The sequence below is a fragment of the Frieseomelitta varia genome, unplaced genomic scaffold (assembly GCF_011392965.1).
Source record: "Frieseomelitta varia isolate USP_RPSP 00005682 unplaced genomic scaffold, Fvar_1.2 scaffold_54, whole genome shotgun sequence".
Taxonomy (NCBI): domain Eukaryota; kingdom Metazoa; phylum Arthropoda; class Insecta; order Hymenoptera; family Apidae; genus Frieseomelitta; species Frieseomelitta varia.
Genome location: NW_025110301.1, coordinates 465,140 through 478,602, shown reverse-complemented (window position 1 = coordinate 478,602; position 13,463 = coordinate 465,140). Strand labels below are relative to the sequence as shown.

Here is a 13,463-nt window from a genome sequence, read left to right as displayed (position 1 = left end):
ACTACTCTTAATTATAAATCTTAAATCTTTAGTAATTGTACAATAATACAGTATTAGGTAATTATTATATTCTATTTATTTTTCATATAATTTTTCATTATTTATATTTTTATTTCACTTAAAATATAAATATAAAATAGAGCATAATATTGTTCTTTGCAATTATTTTAAACTATTAGAACGTTAAAAAATTTCGAGAACGTGAAAATCTACTTCGCGGTTTTAATTCGCAAGTGAAAGGTAGCAAAAATCGCGCCGTTACGAAGTCCGTTTTTGTGCAAAATAAAGAATACCTCTTCGAAGCTCATGCACGCCTGATAGAAGATGTCAATTTTGTTGAACAGTTTACAAAATTTCTAACTTTCGCGAAATGTAACAACAAATGGTTATCAAATGCGTTATACGGAACGATAACCAGTCTATGTATATCGTGAAACGAACATTTTCAAAGATTATAACGGTATTGTAAATTTGTACATAAAGTGTAACTGTGTGTGCGAAATATGTGCATTTTATCGAACTGTTGAAAGAACGTCCACTGTGACAATTTTTTTTGTCTTAATTCGTTTAATGACTTTCTTTTAATAAAAGTCAAAACGCATCAAAAATTTTTTTTAGTTATTAAAATAACTATGATAAATATTATAGTTAGGCCTTATATTTGTTTTTGTTGTCTGTTATAATATTTCGTAACTATCGTTTCAAATAGAATTTCAAAAATATAAAATTTTATAAAAATTTTTTTATCAATCAGACAAGAGAAATTCAAATATTTCATTTTTATTTAGTAACAAAGAATAATAATTAATTTAAATTGAACCTAAAAAAGAAGATTGAAGAATTATTAAAAAATAATTAAAGTTAAAATTAATCAATAACGAAACATTTTCTCATCAGTAAAGTAAGAGGACTTTAAATTCCACGTCAAGACAAATTCAAGTATCAACTTTATCAATTTAATTTTTAAAAAGAATTAAATACAAAAGAAAGTTACCGGAATAAAGTAAATTGAAATTATTTAACTATTAAATAACTGATAAAATTATGATAAAATGGAAAGCATTCTCTTTGGAAAGCATATTATAGAAAATCATTTTATGAATGTTATTGAGTTCAACGATCCTCCCATGATCCAAATGAACATTCACTGAAATGCAGTCGACGTGATTTGACATTCGTAGTTATCCTCAATTTAATTCGTTGTATAAATGTCCTGCGAAATCAGTTTCTGCACTTCCTGCTACGTCAAATCTGACATAAGTTGATCCAACTTTTAAAATAAATAACAATGTAACCTCAAAACACAAAATGTATTAAATTTAAATGATAATGTAAATTTATTTAATTTATCGTGGAATTTTGTAAATTCGTAATTGGAAGTCACATGGTTTTAATGATGCCGCATATTAGGTTAGTTTTCATTCGTGTTTAAATCTAATTACATTAACACATACACACACACACACATACATACATATATATATATATCATATTCACGCAAATGATAACGGCCGCTAATTTCGAGCCACAATTAATTACTTAATTACATCGAAAGAGATTATCGTTCAAAGCAATATTGCAATATTATATATGTGCATGTCATTATATTAGATTAATGTACTCCTGAACTTTTTCTCTAGTATACTTACGAGTCTTCAATTTAATTGTTAAATTACTATGAATATGATATTAATGTTTCAGGAAAGTTTGGAATTCTATTTGTAAAAGGGTCAGGATAAAACGTGGAAATGATTTTCGCATAAATCTGCCTTCAAGAAAATCTAATTGTAACGTGTGATACATTCCCATTGTGTAAGAGGGGCCTGATTACATTTATCCTGGCATACTAACACTGCAAATAATTCGAGCATCGCGTGCTATCCGTAAGTAACCATAGTTCTGTAATTCGCACGCGTTTTGAACGATCATTAACCTGGTCTCTAAGCTGATCATAAAATTTCGAAGGAAAAAGGAGGAAGATCGAAACGGCGATCGTTCTGTTCAATGGAGGTTCCAGTTATTAAATTAAGGGTATCGTTCACTCCAAGTTTTACGTGAGAGCGCTCGTTGATCTGGGACGCACGCAGGTAAATATGTAATTTCCTGTTATTCATAGACAATCGTCTGGGTATCCTGGATTAAAACCGATCATTAGATGGTTGCACGCTAAAGGGGGAGGTTACCACCGTAGAAGGTGGAAACTCGCGGAGGCGTCTGCATCCCGGGTCATTTCAGGTCGAAAGTTCGTCGGGCCATACGTCTCTATACATAGAAGCGACTGAATCACCCCCTTCTCCCCTTGATGCTTCCACCCTTTCCTCTCTTTCTCGCACATCCTGTCCCGTGGACTGACAGCTGAAGCCAGAAGTGACTGAAATATTCATTGGCGCAAGGCGAACGAGGCGCGACTGAACGTCGATCTGTCAACCTCTTTGACTATATAAATATGGATTGCCATCGAGCTTTCGCGCGTTATATAGATTTATAGCGAAGAAGGCAATGTTTTCAACATTTTTTGGCTCACCGATGGAAATTTCACGCGTTAATTTTAGCATCAGCGGGAAATTAAGATTGAAACGAGTGCCTTTTGAAATGAAAATTGAATTGAAAAGGTTTGTTGGTGGACTTTTAGTTTATTCATTCCTTTTGTTTTTACTTATTAGCCTGTTCAGAGCTTTTAACCCATTGACATACTAAGTTTTGCAGATGTGTGCATGTATGTTGTACAAAGATCACAGGATAACAGAAAAGCACTATGACATTTTAATATCATTTTATGAAAAAAAATTAAAAAAATGTAACAAAACTTGGCCTTCATGTTTTTTATTTATTATAAGTATTACGTTAAACATATCATGATGATATAATTCATGTAAATTTAAATGAAACGTACGTTACAAAGATTTAAGATTTGATAGTATATTCTATGATACGAAGCTTTGTGTTTCAGGATATCTCTGTCAGAGTATTATCAAGGGATTACACTTCCACGAGTTTCGGGGAACGACAGATCATCAGGACTGCCGAGAAATTTAAAGAGACGGACACTTTGCATCACGAAAATCGTAAAAATATAACTGTTAATAGCCGTATACACATGTCCTCATTTAACAACACAGTAGGTATCTTTTCTCTGAAATTCACTTTTCTAATTTACGTTTAATACGATTAAAATTTGAAGAGAAATTAAAATCATTTCAAATGCTATTCTTGAACCATCCAATGTCTGACTATATCTAATCACATTGTACTTCCTTTAATGCAATTTTTAAATTCATTTATTCCTCTAAGTGACATTAAAAACACCTGCATAATTAAATCCTTGGCTTATAACTTGGAGTTGTAACAAAGAGTATTTATATTTATAAAAAAGTCAGCTTCAATTCAAGCTATATATAAAATTTAATCTTTCATTTAAATGATTGCTAAGGAAATTATGAAGTAAAAGGATCAATAACATTCCAATAAATATGCTACAGATATTTATGGAATTAACTTTAAAAGGATGAAAAAACAAAGTCTGAAATTCAGCTAAAAGTCGAATTCTCATATTACGACAATTATAATTGATCGACATCATAGTAAATTTTAATACAGTTTCCCAGTTCCTTTCTCATGCACGACAACTCTAGTATCCACTATAAAAATCTCTATCCGTTTCTCTATTCTTATCAGTTACTAATACGACAAATATAAATGCCTTTTCATGTAAATTATTCTCTCTCTCCGTAATTCAACAATGCCATAGGGGGAGGGGAGGGATGAAACTCTCTCGTATGCGATTTCAATGCTTGTTTGTCGTCCACGCACGACAACCGAGGGATGAGCTAACTAGACGTCGAATTAAGCCGGCACTCCGAAACGCTTTTAAAATTTAAATAATGCATCGTTGCTCGACCCGTCTCTCCCTTTTCGCGGCGCCGGAATTTCTCATTGTCCGCGTTCCTTCACCTGTCGACCCTTGTTGCCTCGACTTTTTGGCAGTTTTTGAGAAACGCCCGGACGTCGCAACCTGTTACCATCAACTTGGCCGATACCGAACGTCTCGCTCGGCCTCCCGTTTTACCCCGGAAACGAAGACGGCTGACAAGGATGTACCGTAGAAGAAAGTTCTCGCGCAGCTTCGGAAATATCGCGTGCTCTCTGTAGATATAAAAACCGGATTTCCAGCCGGGGCCATCTTCGGTAATTAACGTTGAATCTTTCATGAATTTTATCGGATTTTTTTTTGCCCCGCGCGTTGATCGTATATCCGTTTTGCCGCCGGTTATATTTGAATAACGAAATTGCTTGGAATTGACGGAACTGTCGAGCATAGAAATTGAGAGGAAGAGAGTTAAAATTGGAAAATTGGCATGTTATAGATTCGAATTTTCGGAATGGTAAAGTCAGAATTGATATTGACGATACTAAACAGTAAACTAAATTTAAGTGATAACGATTATTTTTATGATATTTTGTCCAATGTATTAAAAATAGAAATTGGCAGAGTAGCATTAAAGAAGAAATAGAGGTATTGTTGAAATTGGAATTAGAACAAAATTATATGTTTCCTCGTTCGAGAATTAGAATTGTCGTTTTCCAAAGATTTTACATGTAATGGTATAGTTTTAAATATATATATATATATATAAAATAGAAATATATCACTATGGAGATATTATAAAACTAGAGAAATATTTTTACATCTAACAAAAATGAATATATGAAAATTTTATTAATGAATGTTATGAATAATATGTATTTCTTTAATAATATGTATTTCCACTCATACGCACAGTATATTTTGAAAATAAGTATAATAAATAAAATGACTACAATAACTCATAACGAAAATGATATAAAGTAATGTTAACAGTTATCAAATTATATAAAATGTATGATAAATGAACAAAATTCGAAACAGATCAGATAGGCAAATATATCACACAAAACGATCGTTTATTATCGAGTGTACGATACACATCAGTGACGGTACAATTAATTGTAAGCGTCGGTATCAATCGATCGTTCAAGTAACAATTAGTCGGCGATTTCACGAGTCAAGTATACAATTATAATTTCAAAGGAATAATTTAATCCGTTTCAGAGAGGAAGAGAATTGGTCGAGAGTATCGCGGATAAAATTGAATAAAGTGCAGCATCACGAACGACGGTCTTTTCTTTTGGTTATTTTTATTTAAGCGTAGATCTACAGCAGCGCGCAGCACCAATTTATTTTCTACATAAATACCCTCAGGGATTGAAAACGATTCCTTTCGTTGATCTTTTCCAATCAGTCTGGTATTCAACGAGTTTCTGAAACGGTGAATTTATAACAAAAACTACGAACGCAGAGTAATAATCCAATTTCATTATTATGTAATATTCCTAGTAGAACGTTTTCATGGAGTTATAACAACTATAATCTGTATTGATGATGACAGGGGAATTTATACAGAAAAAAATTAACATATTATTAGATTAACATATTATTATTAGCTAAATGAACTGTTGTAAAATGTAACTTGTAATACGATAATAATAATGTAACGATAATACTGTTCAAATGTTACTGACTAGATAGATTTTTCGTTTTATATTCCAAAGTTTCAACTAATTGTGTAATTATTCTTTCTTCGCATTCTTATTCTCAGCTCCATTATTAAGTAGTATTATTATACTATCAGTTAAAATATTTTACATGCCGTAGTTGGAATATAAAATAAAAATTCTTCATAAACAGAAATATTTGCACATCACTAACAATATTCTTAATTTGTATGTTTCAGAGGAAGAAATATTCCTTCTTTAATCCTATGATTTGTTGTCGAGAAGAAATAAAGTCTGAAGCTGCTGTGCTGAAGCAACTTTCTTGAAGTAACAGGTGCCATCGGCAACAGGCAGAGTTGAGGTTCTGCCCTTTTGTGATTATGATTATTGCCCGAAAGCCAATATCATAATCAAGGCTTTCTGAGCAACAATCAAAAGCATAAAGAGCATTTACTGGATGAACTTCCGAGGAATAATCACTTCTTCGTACTCTGCAACAGATAGGAAAGATTATTTCAAATTTTCTAACCATTTATTCAAGTGTAAAAAATAGTTGAAATTACGCTGTCATATTATTAACAACAGTACAAAGTGTAATTCTATTTTAATGGAGATTTCATATATAAGACTCGAAAGAATCGCGAAAGCCTGAAAGATATCGAAACTACCTTGCTCGCTCGTCAATCTTCCCGGAAACGTGATTGAGATAAATGGCCCAGCGGAGCTATCAGATCATAATTTTATTACGCGCAGGATATCGAACACATGTTCTAACGGTAAGGATTGATAGCTTTTCCTTCTTCTCTCAATCACGTTTCCATGAAAAGTACAGTGATTTAAAAAGATCTTAATCGTTTATTTTAATCAGTTTTAATCAATGAATTGAATCTAATTAAGTTTAAACAGAATGCTTGTAAAATACGAAGATTCGAATACTTCGTAGGAATTCTTCTTTACCGACTGCGTTGCTATTTCAAATTGCGCGGCGCGTATTTAATTTAAAACACACGTTAAGATCGATTCAAATCACAACTCAGCATACTCATATAATTACAATTCCAGCACAATTCTGTGTAAAAAGCTACAGTTAAAGCGTCACATGTAAAACTATCATGCACGAGCAACAAGACAAAAGTTAAATCTACAATACATTTACAGGCGCAGTGCCAAAAATACCGAAGTAACTGAACAAGGGTGCAAGTTATAAAAAAAAAAAAAAAAAAAAAAAAAAAAAAAGAAGAAGTAAAAGCGAAATCTGCAAACTGAAACGGAAGCTTCGAGACTACAAAAACTACAAAGCAGGTAATTCAAGCAGTAACTAAAACAACAAATCTCGCCAGAACTAAACGATGAAACGTGTTACTCGTTTATATGCGCTGCACATCACTAAAAATTCGTTGCGGTAGAAGTTGGGAAAGGTTTACCAAGATCCAGCTGTTGGCGAAGCGAGAACTGTGCCTCGTGACTGGGGAGAACCGGAAGCGGAAGCGTTGGACCACGACCGCCGGAGTCCCGAAGTCGAATGACGTAACTTGGAAACCGACGGAAGGGTTGCAGGTGTAAAAAGGGTAGGGGTTGCTGGCCGTGGTCAGTAGTGGGGGCGCGTTCCGCTTCTGCGCTGTGGCGATCGACACGATGGTGGGGTGGCGAGGCTGTCGTTCAAAATCGGCGACGAACTGCGTCCCATGTTCCACGTCCATTAGATATTCTCGATCTTTGTAATTTGACAATTAGCCGACGGCGGAGGTGGAACACTGTCAGTCAAACGGTTTGATGCAGCGACGGGGTCGATGCACCGAGGAGGAGGATGATTTATTTTATTAGGCAACAGCGTCATTTCCGTGGATATCTGCCAGCCGGGGATAGATCCAGGCACATCGGACAGATCTTTGCAATTCCGGATACGTCAGGAGCATTGATTCCATTATGCTGTCTGATTCTGTGTCGAATTCTCGCATCACGCTAGATTACAGGAAACTGAACATTTCTTGTTACTTTACGGCCGTGTATATCTCAAATATTGCAATTTTGTAGTAAAACCATAGCGATTAGGTGAGTAAAACATAACGATGTTTTGCGTTCTGATGATATGTAATAATTTAAAAAAATATTTGAAATTATAGGATCAGCCGTTTAAGAATGAAAAAAATGGAACTATGGACTTTTATCGATGTCGTTCGTGAAAATACGACGGACATCACAGATGCATAATTCATTTTCGTAATTAGATCGATCAGGGATACGGTTGCATTATGCAAACTCTTGGAAGCGAATGTCGTCAACGAGATTGAAGCTCGTCGCGAAGAAGTTCACGTTAAAATTTCAACTCGCTGAATCAAGCTGGGAAACGATATTTTCGAAAATAGGAACCATCTTCTCACTATCCGAGATTTTCTTCGCAAACGAAAGTAAATCACTGCGAAAAATAACGATAAAACAAGGATGATAAAATCGATTTGTCAAAGGAGGCAACAAGTAAATACGATGATATCTGACAGTAATCCAAAAGTAAACTCAACAACATTCAACTCGTCTACACTCGAGAACACGTATACTAATACAATCTCCACCTTGTTCTCCAAGTTAGCAAGCTCAACGTACCGGCCTTCGTTCAAAGCGAATCTTGCAAATCGTCAAAACGTCGATCTGATTGACCATCGCGTTCAATTGCGAATGCATTCGCAAAGATGTTTGTCCGACGTTTATTATCATGTTCCAGCGGGCAATATGTGTAAGTCCTGACAGACACGCGTGACACACGATCTTTATACGGCATTGTTCTAGGAGGGAAAGGGAGGAAGAAGAGGATACGAAGCTAGGGAGAGAAGGTGCATTGCCCTCGAATCCGGGGCCACCGGTTGGTCCAGGATCGTCGGCTCGGAGGGAATCGGCCTAGCCTGAACGGGTTAGAGGCTCGATTGTGATACAAGGTCATCCGACGCGGAGTATGAGTAATCCAGCTAGCGGTGGTCAACGACATGTTATGCAACACGGCTGTGATAATCCTTTGGCGTCGCCTCCTCGTCCTTTCTCTCCTCTTCTACGCGTCCTTTTACTCGTTACTCGATCGCGCCGGATCGAAAATGAAACTTGACGCACAACGAAAAACGGCTGGCAAGAGACATTCGAATAAATGTTCAGCGCGACTTTTGGATGGACAAAGAAGAAAGACGCGGAGCGGTATTGATTCGTCCGACGGGTGATATTTTTAAGCTCTCCTTGAGAAAGGGAGATGCTTAATTTATACCGAAACATGAGGATCCGAGTATCTCCTTCTGATTTCAATTTTTATCTCCGAAAATAAACAGGTTCTAATCGTCGAAGGGTCAGGTAGAGTCAAGGTTGCACGAAGCTGATAAATTTCTTTCATCTTTGCGATTCCTTTTACTTACAATTTTTATATTCGGTTTATATTCTCAACTCAACCAACGATGAGTGATGAAGATTAACGTTAGAATGCAAAGATTCTGTCAGATATTTCATTTTCAATTATGTTACACCGAAATGTGTGAATTTGTTTGATCACGGTAACAGAATTAACAAACAGAATTAACGCTGTCCTCGTGCGTTGTAATCTGATATTGAAAATTGAGGAAAGGTGAATTATATCACGGAATTATTGGGCGGATCGCGGTCAGGAAAGACTTTGAAATAAAGTAGGCTCCAAATTTTCCCCCGTGGATCAGGCTCCTTCCTCTTCTCAGACACGTAATCCGATGTGTGTCGTGCTTTTAGCCTTGTCCCCGCGCTGGAACATCGAGTTTTTTTTCTTTTTTTACCCTCGAAAATCGCGCCCATCGACTACGCACGCTGAGAAACGAGCACGTGCTACGTTCTACTCGAGGAAGAGAGTCCTCGAAAGGTGGATGAGAGAAAAGAAAGAAAAAAATAAAAAAAAGTGGAGAGAGGTAACGGGACAGAGCGAGAAAGACGGAGGGATAATATTCACCAGGCGCTCTCCAGGCAATCCATCGGGAAGCATCGGCGACGATTGCGAAGCCTGATAGAATTCAGATCCTTGAACAAATACCTCAAGCGTCGAGCGAATTCCATGTCAAACTGTAGAATCGAAAAATTTCCCCCTCTCGTCACGCTCGCGCGTCGTTCCGCTCCGAAAACCTATCGCTGCCGCCTATCTCCAGTTTCAATCTGTAATTTTCGTTTCTTAAAGATACGCTCGAGCCTTGGAAATTATACGTTTTAAAGCCAGGAGGGAAGAGAGGTGGATAAAAAGTCGTTTGATATACCCACCCATGGGAAAGCGCTCGACGCTTCAAGGAGGATCGAGTCGGTGTTGAAACAAAATTAGGGAAAGCTGAAATGAAACGAAATTTTGGTAAAATTTCGGAAAATTTCCACCTCTCAATTCAATTCAATTTGATTTGAATTTGCAATTTTTCAGGTCTGACCTTTCAAGTACAAACAAATGCTACTCTAAGTTCCTTATAAAATTATTTGGAATTTGGAACCTCCCCGACATCCAAAATATCCGACGCGAATCTCGCTGCGAACATCTCCGCACAATTACCCGGGAATGCTCGTTTCACCAGGCTTCGCTCTATCAAGCCGCTGCTGCTAACAGAAGATCCCCAGGTACGGTTGAATAAAACACGATTGAAAATCACCGTGAAGCCCATCCGCGGCTTGACTGCCACAATTTCAACTGCCTTCACGTCCTCTCCTTTTTCATCGAGTTAGCGCGCGGTTACGATTGTGAATAGACAGGCTGACAGTGACAGATTTGTTCTCCTCTCCTAAGCAGCTTAGAAGACGTCCGACCAAGAAACAGAAGAGAAGAGGAGAGAGAAAGAGAGAGAGAGAGAGAGAGTAATGTAAGTAGATACACACGGGTTCCTGGTTCCTTACAGTTCCATCATTATCGAATGCCCTTAATTGCTGGCAGCCTACGTTCACTACGTCACGGGATAGCGACGCGGAGAAAGGTCTGCTACGAAGTCCAGATCGACGAGGAGGAGGAGGAGGAGGTCAAAGAGAGGATGCGTGCAACCAAGAAGGAAACAGTGGCTTTGAACTTGGAATTACAGCGAGTTGAGAAGCAAATCATGTTCGCTGGGGAATGCTTGAACGTGTACCGCGTACTTGCCATCTATAGGGTGGTCCAATTTGTGTAGTTGCATCACTCACGTTAACGTTAATGGCCCTTGATCGCGAGTGATCTCTAATCGGCTCTAATTAACGTTTCGATATCGGACCGTCTGACGTGGCAAACCGATTAACAAACGCGGGACTAATTACAGTCATAGGCAATTCAATGATTATCGGGTGACATGTCTCCAGAGTGTCAATTTAATTGGATATCGCGCGTGGAAAAATGTGTAATAAAGAAGGTGTAAATGGTATAATTTGTTTCAATGCGCGTTACGGTTGCGATAATTACAGTAGCGCACGGCATATGGTGATTCACGAAAGCATTAGGACGTTTGAAACTTTTTGAAACTTTGCTAATACTTAATGTGAGACTGTCATTATTGTATTCAAAGAAACATTTTTCACATACAAGCACAATGTATAAATGCATAATGTTAACAAAATTTTGCACAGCATAATGTATAAAAATTTTTTATAAACATTGAATAAGTAGAGCCACGCTTTCGTGAGCCACTTCATTTTGTAATATATTACATGAATAATCCTTGAACACAAGACTCTGTTTGATCTCCAAATTAATATTGCGCACGTATAAATGTAATTTGGAGAAGAAAAAAAGGGGTCAGAGAGCAGTGTGTACTTTGAACGATTTCACCTGATGATTGCGTGTTTGCGCAGCTGTAGCGTTTTCAATATTTTCGAAAACTTCAACAGACAATTACGTGATTTACTGACATAAGTCTTCGGTTTGATGGGCAAATTATTTCCAATTTTTAAGTTAATATTAATATTTTGTTATTTTTGTTATTTCGGATACACTGTAGAAAAAATTACACGAGGTTTTTCACGCACAAGATTCTAATCGGGGTATCCTCCGTCGTTTTTTCGTTAGTTAAAAAGCGTAACAGTGAACTTTCCCGCGAAATATTTTCACGGTTCTGGGATCCCGCGCGATAAATCACCTGCACGGTGTATCAAGGCAAGGCAAACATCGGTGGAATAAAAATGGATACGATTCTGTTCAGGTATCTAATACCTTCTGATGGTTTAACCTCTCCCCAAGAGTGGAGAGTACACTGCTCTGCAAAAGTTTTACACTGACAGACATTTTCTTGGATTTTTTGAAATTTATAAATATCATAGAACATAAAAAAAAAAAATTTTTTTTAGAGAACAAAACAGAATCTATGTTATATAAATGTTATATAAATTTATGTTAGATAAGATTTTATTTAGTTAAAAAGAATTTATGTAATATAATAAACATAAACATAAATTATATTATAAAATAACATAATTTATGTTTATGTTTATATTAATATGAACAGAATTTAATTTCGTGAAAATCAGAATAGAGATATTATTAACAGAATTACAAAAATTATTGGAGCATCATTGTCCTGCGCTTGTCAAAGCGACAAAAGAATATTTTTTAAAGTAATCTCTAATATTTAACTCTTTCTGATAGTTGAAATAAAAATCAAACTCTCCTCTCGTTCATTATTAAAACTGAATTGCTTCTATCTAATGGATCGGACAGACTTTTGCGCAACACTGTACACGTCTCGTCGTATCCTCACAATGCCGCAAGCCTACACGCAACGGATCCCGAAAAATCGAGCGTGAACCGAGCCGAGCCACCGTATGCTTCGCATTTTCGAACTTAATTAAACTTTCTCCCGGAGATCTTATTTTCCACGGGTCAAAAAAAAGTCGCGTCACCATCGGACAAGAGGAGGAAACCTACGACAGAGCACGTAACGATCTGTACCAGAATCAAAAAAGGGGAAAGGGAGAAAAAAAAAAAAAAAAAATGAAAGAAAAGAGTGAAAAGGTCCCGAAGCCGGTGACCGGAGAGGCGAGAAACATTAGAACCGTATTATCGAAGTAACTGCGAGAAGAGCAGCATGGTTGCGCACGGTGATGCGGCAGAAAACGGAGGAGAGGAACGGGTTCCATTATCTGCAGCGAAGAAAAATTCCTCGCCACGGTTATCCGGATACCTCCGAGGAAACGACTGAATTGGATTCGTGGCGAGATCCGCGAGCAGTTCGAGCAAGAAATCGAACAGTTCGATCGTGAGAGTGAGGCGCCGGAAACGCTGGCTCCGCGGAACAATCGCTCCATCTTTCCATCGAGGAAAAATCTCGGCCCAATGTCACGGTCGCCTCTTTCAAATCGGTTCTTATACTATGTATTACTATGCAGTAACTTGTGAGACCCACTTCGGCAGCTGATTGTACGTTTAAAAATAATGAAAAAAAAAGTCATATAAATATATGTCCTATCCGTCTTCGTTTATGAGACATAATGAATTTTCTGTTTTAATTACTTTTACAAAAGATGCTCGAAATGACCACCTTGCATTTGAAGCCTGCACGAGTCTTGTCATTCATCTGGTTACTCTCTCTATCATTCGTGGTGTTTCTCGAATTTGTCGGAAGCCTTGCTCTATTCTATTTCGTAGTATTTCAGCATATTCAATCGATGTTGCGTATACAATAGATTTTAAATGTCCTCACAAATGAAAATCTAATGGATTCAAATCCGGAGAACGAGCAGGCCATGCAATTGGACCTCCACGATCAATCCATTTATTTGCAAAGTGTTGAGTTAAAAATTGCCTAGCCACTCGACTAAAATGCGGCGGAGCTCCATCATGCATAAACCGCATACGAAGTCTAATATCGAACTGGAACTTCTTCTAATATTTCGTGTGAACGCGTGCTCAAAAAAATCAATGTACTTTGTGCCTGTTAGTTTCCCATCAAGAAAAAAAGGTCCAATTAAAAATTTATCAATTATTCCTGCCCATACGTTTA

General features: G+C 36.9%; 1 protein-coding gene and 2 long non-coding RNA genes across 6 annotated transcripts in view; 2 read left to right on the top strand and 1 right to left on the bottom strand.

Moving 5' to 3' along the window:
* The first annotated feature begins 175 nt into the window (after positions 1–175).
* On the top strand, positions 176–3,345 carry LOC122533572. 3 transcript variants are annotated; one of them, XR_006307745.1, is made up of 4 exons: positions 176–423; positions 1,702–2,612; positions 2,707–2,872; positions 2,951–3,345. It is a non-coding gene; the product is annotated as an uncharacterized LOC122533572 (long non-coding RNA). The 3 variants fall into 3 exon arrangements; XR_006307744.1 differs by having other exon boundaries at positions 2,707–2,889; XR_006307746.1 differs by lacking the exon at positions 176–423 and adding an exon at positions 1,085–1,410 and having other exon boundaries at positions 2,707–2,889.
* A 2,350-nt stretch (positions 3,346–5,695) lies between these two features.
* Positions 5,696–13,463, bottom strand: part of LOC122533571 — a 26,487-nt gene continuing 18,719 nt past the window's right edge. For both annotated transcript variants that reach the window (XM_043663424.1, XM_043663421.1), the window contains exon 3: positions 5,696–6,023. In XM_043663424.1, coding sequence (XP_043519359.1) covers positions 5,983–6,023 — 41 coding nt within the window. In that variant the 3' untranslated portion in view covers positions 5,696–5,982. The remainder of the gene's footprint in view (positions 6,024–13,463) is intronic.
* Positions 8,074–11,363, top strand: LOC122533573. The gene is made up of 3 exons (XR_006307747.1): positions 8,074–10,125; positions 10,231–10,364; positions 10,436–11,363. It is a non-coding gene; the product is annotated as an uncharacterized LOC122533573 (long non-coding RNA).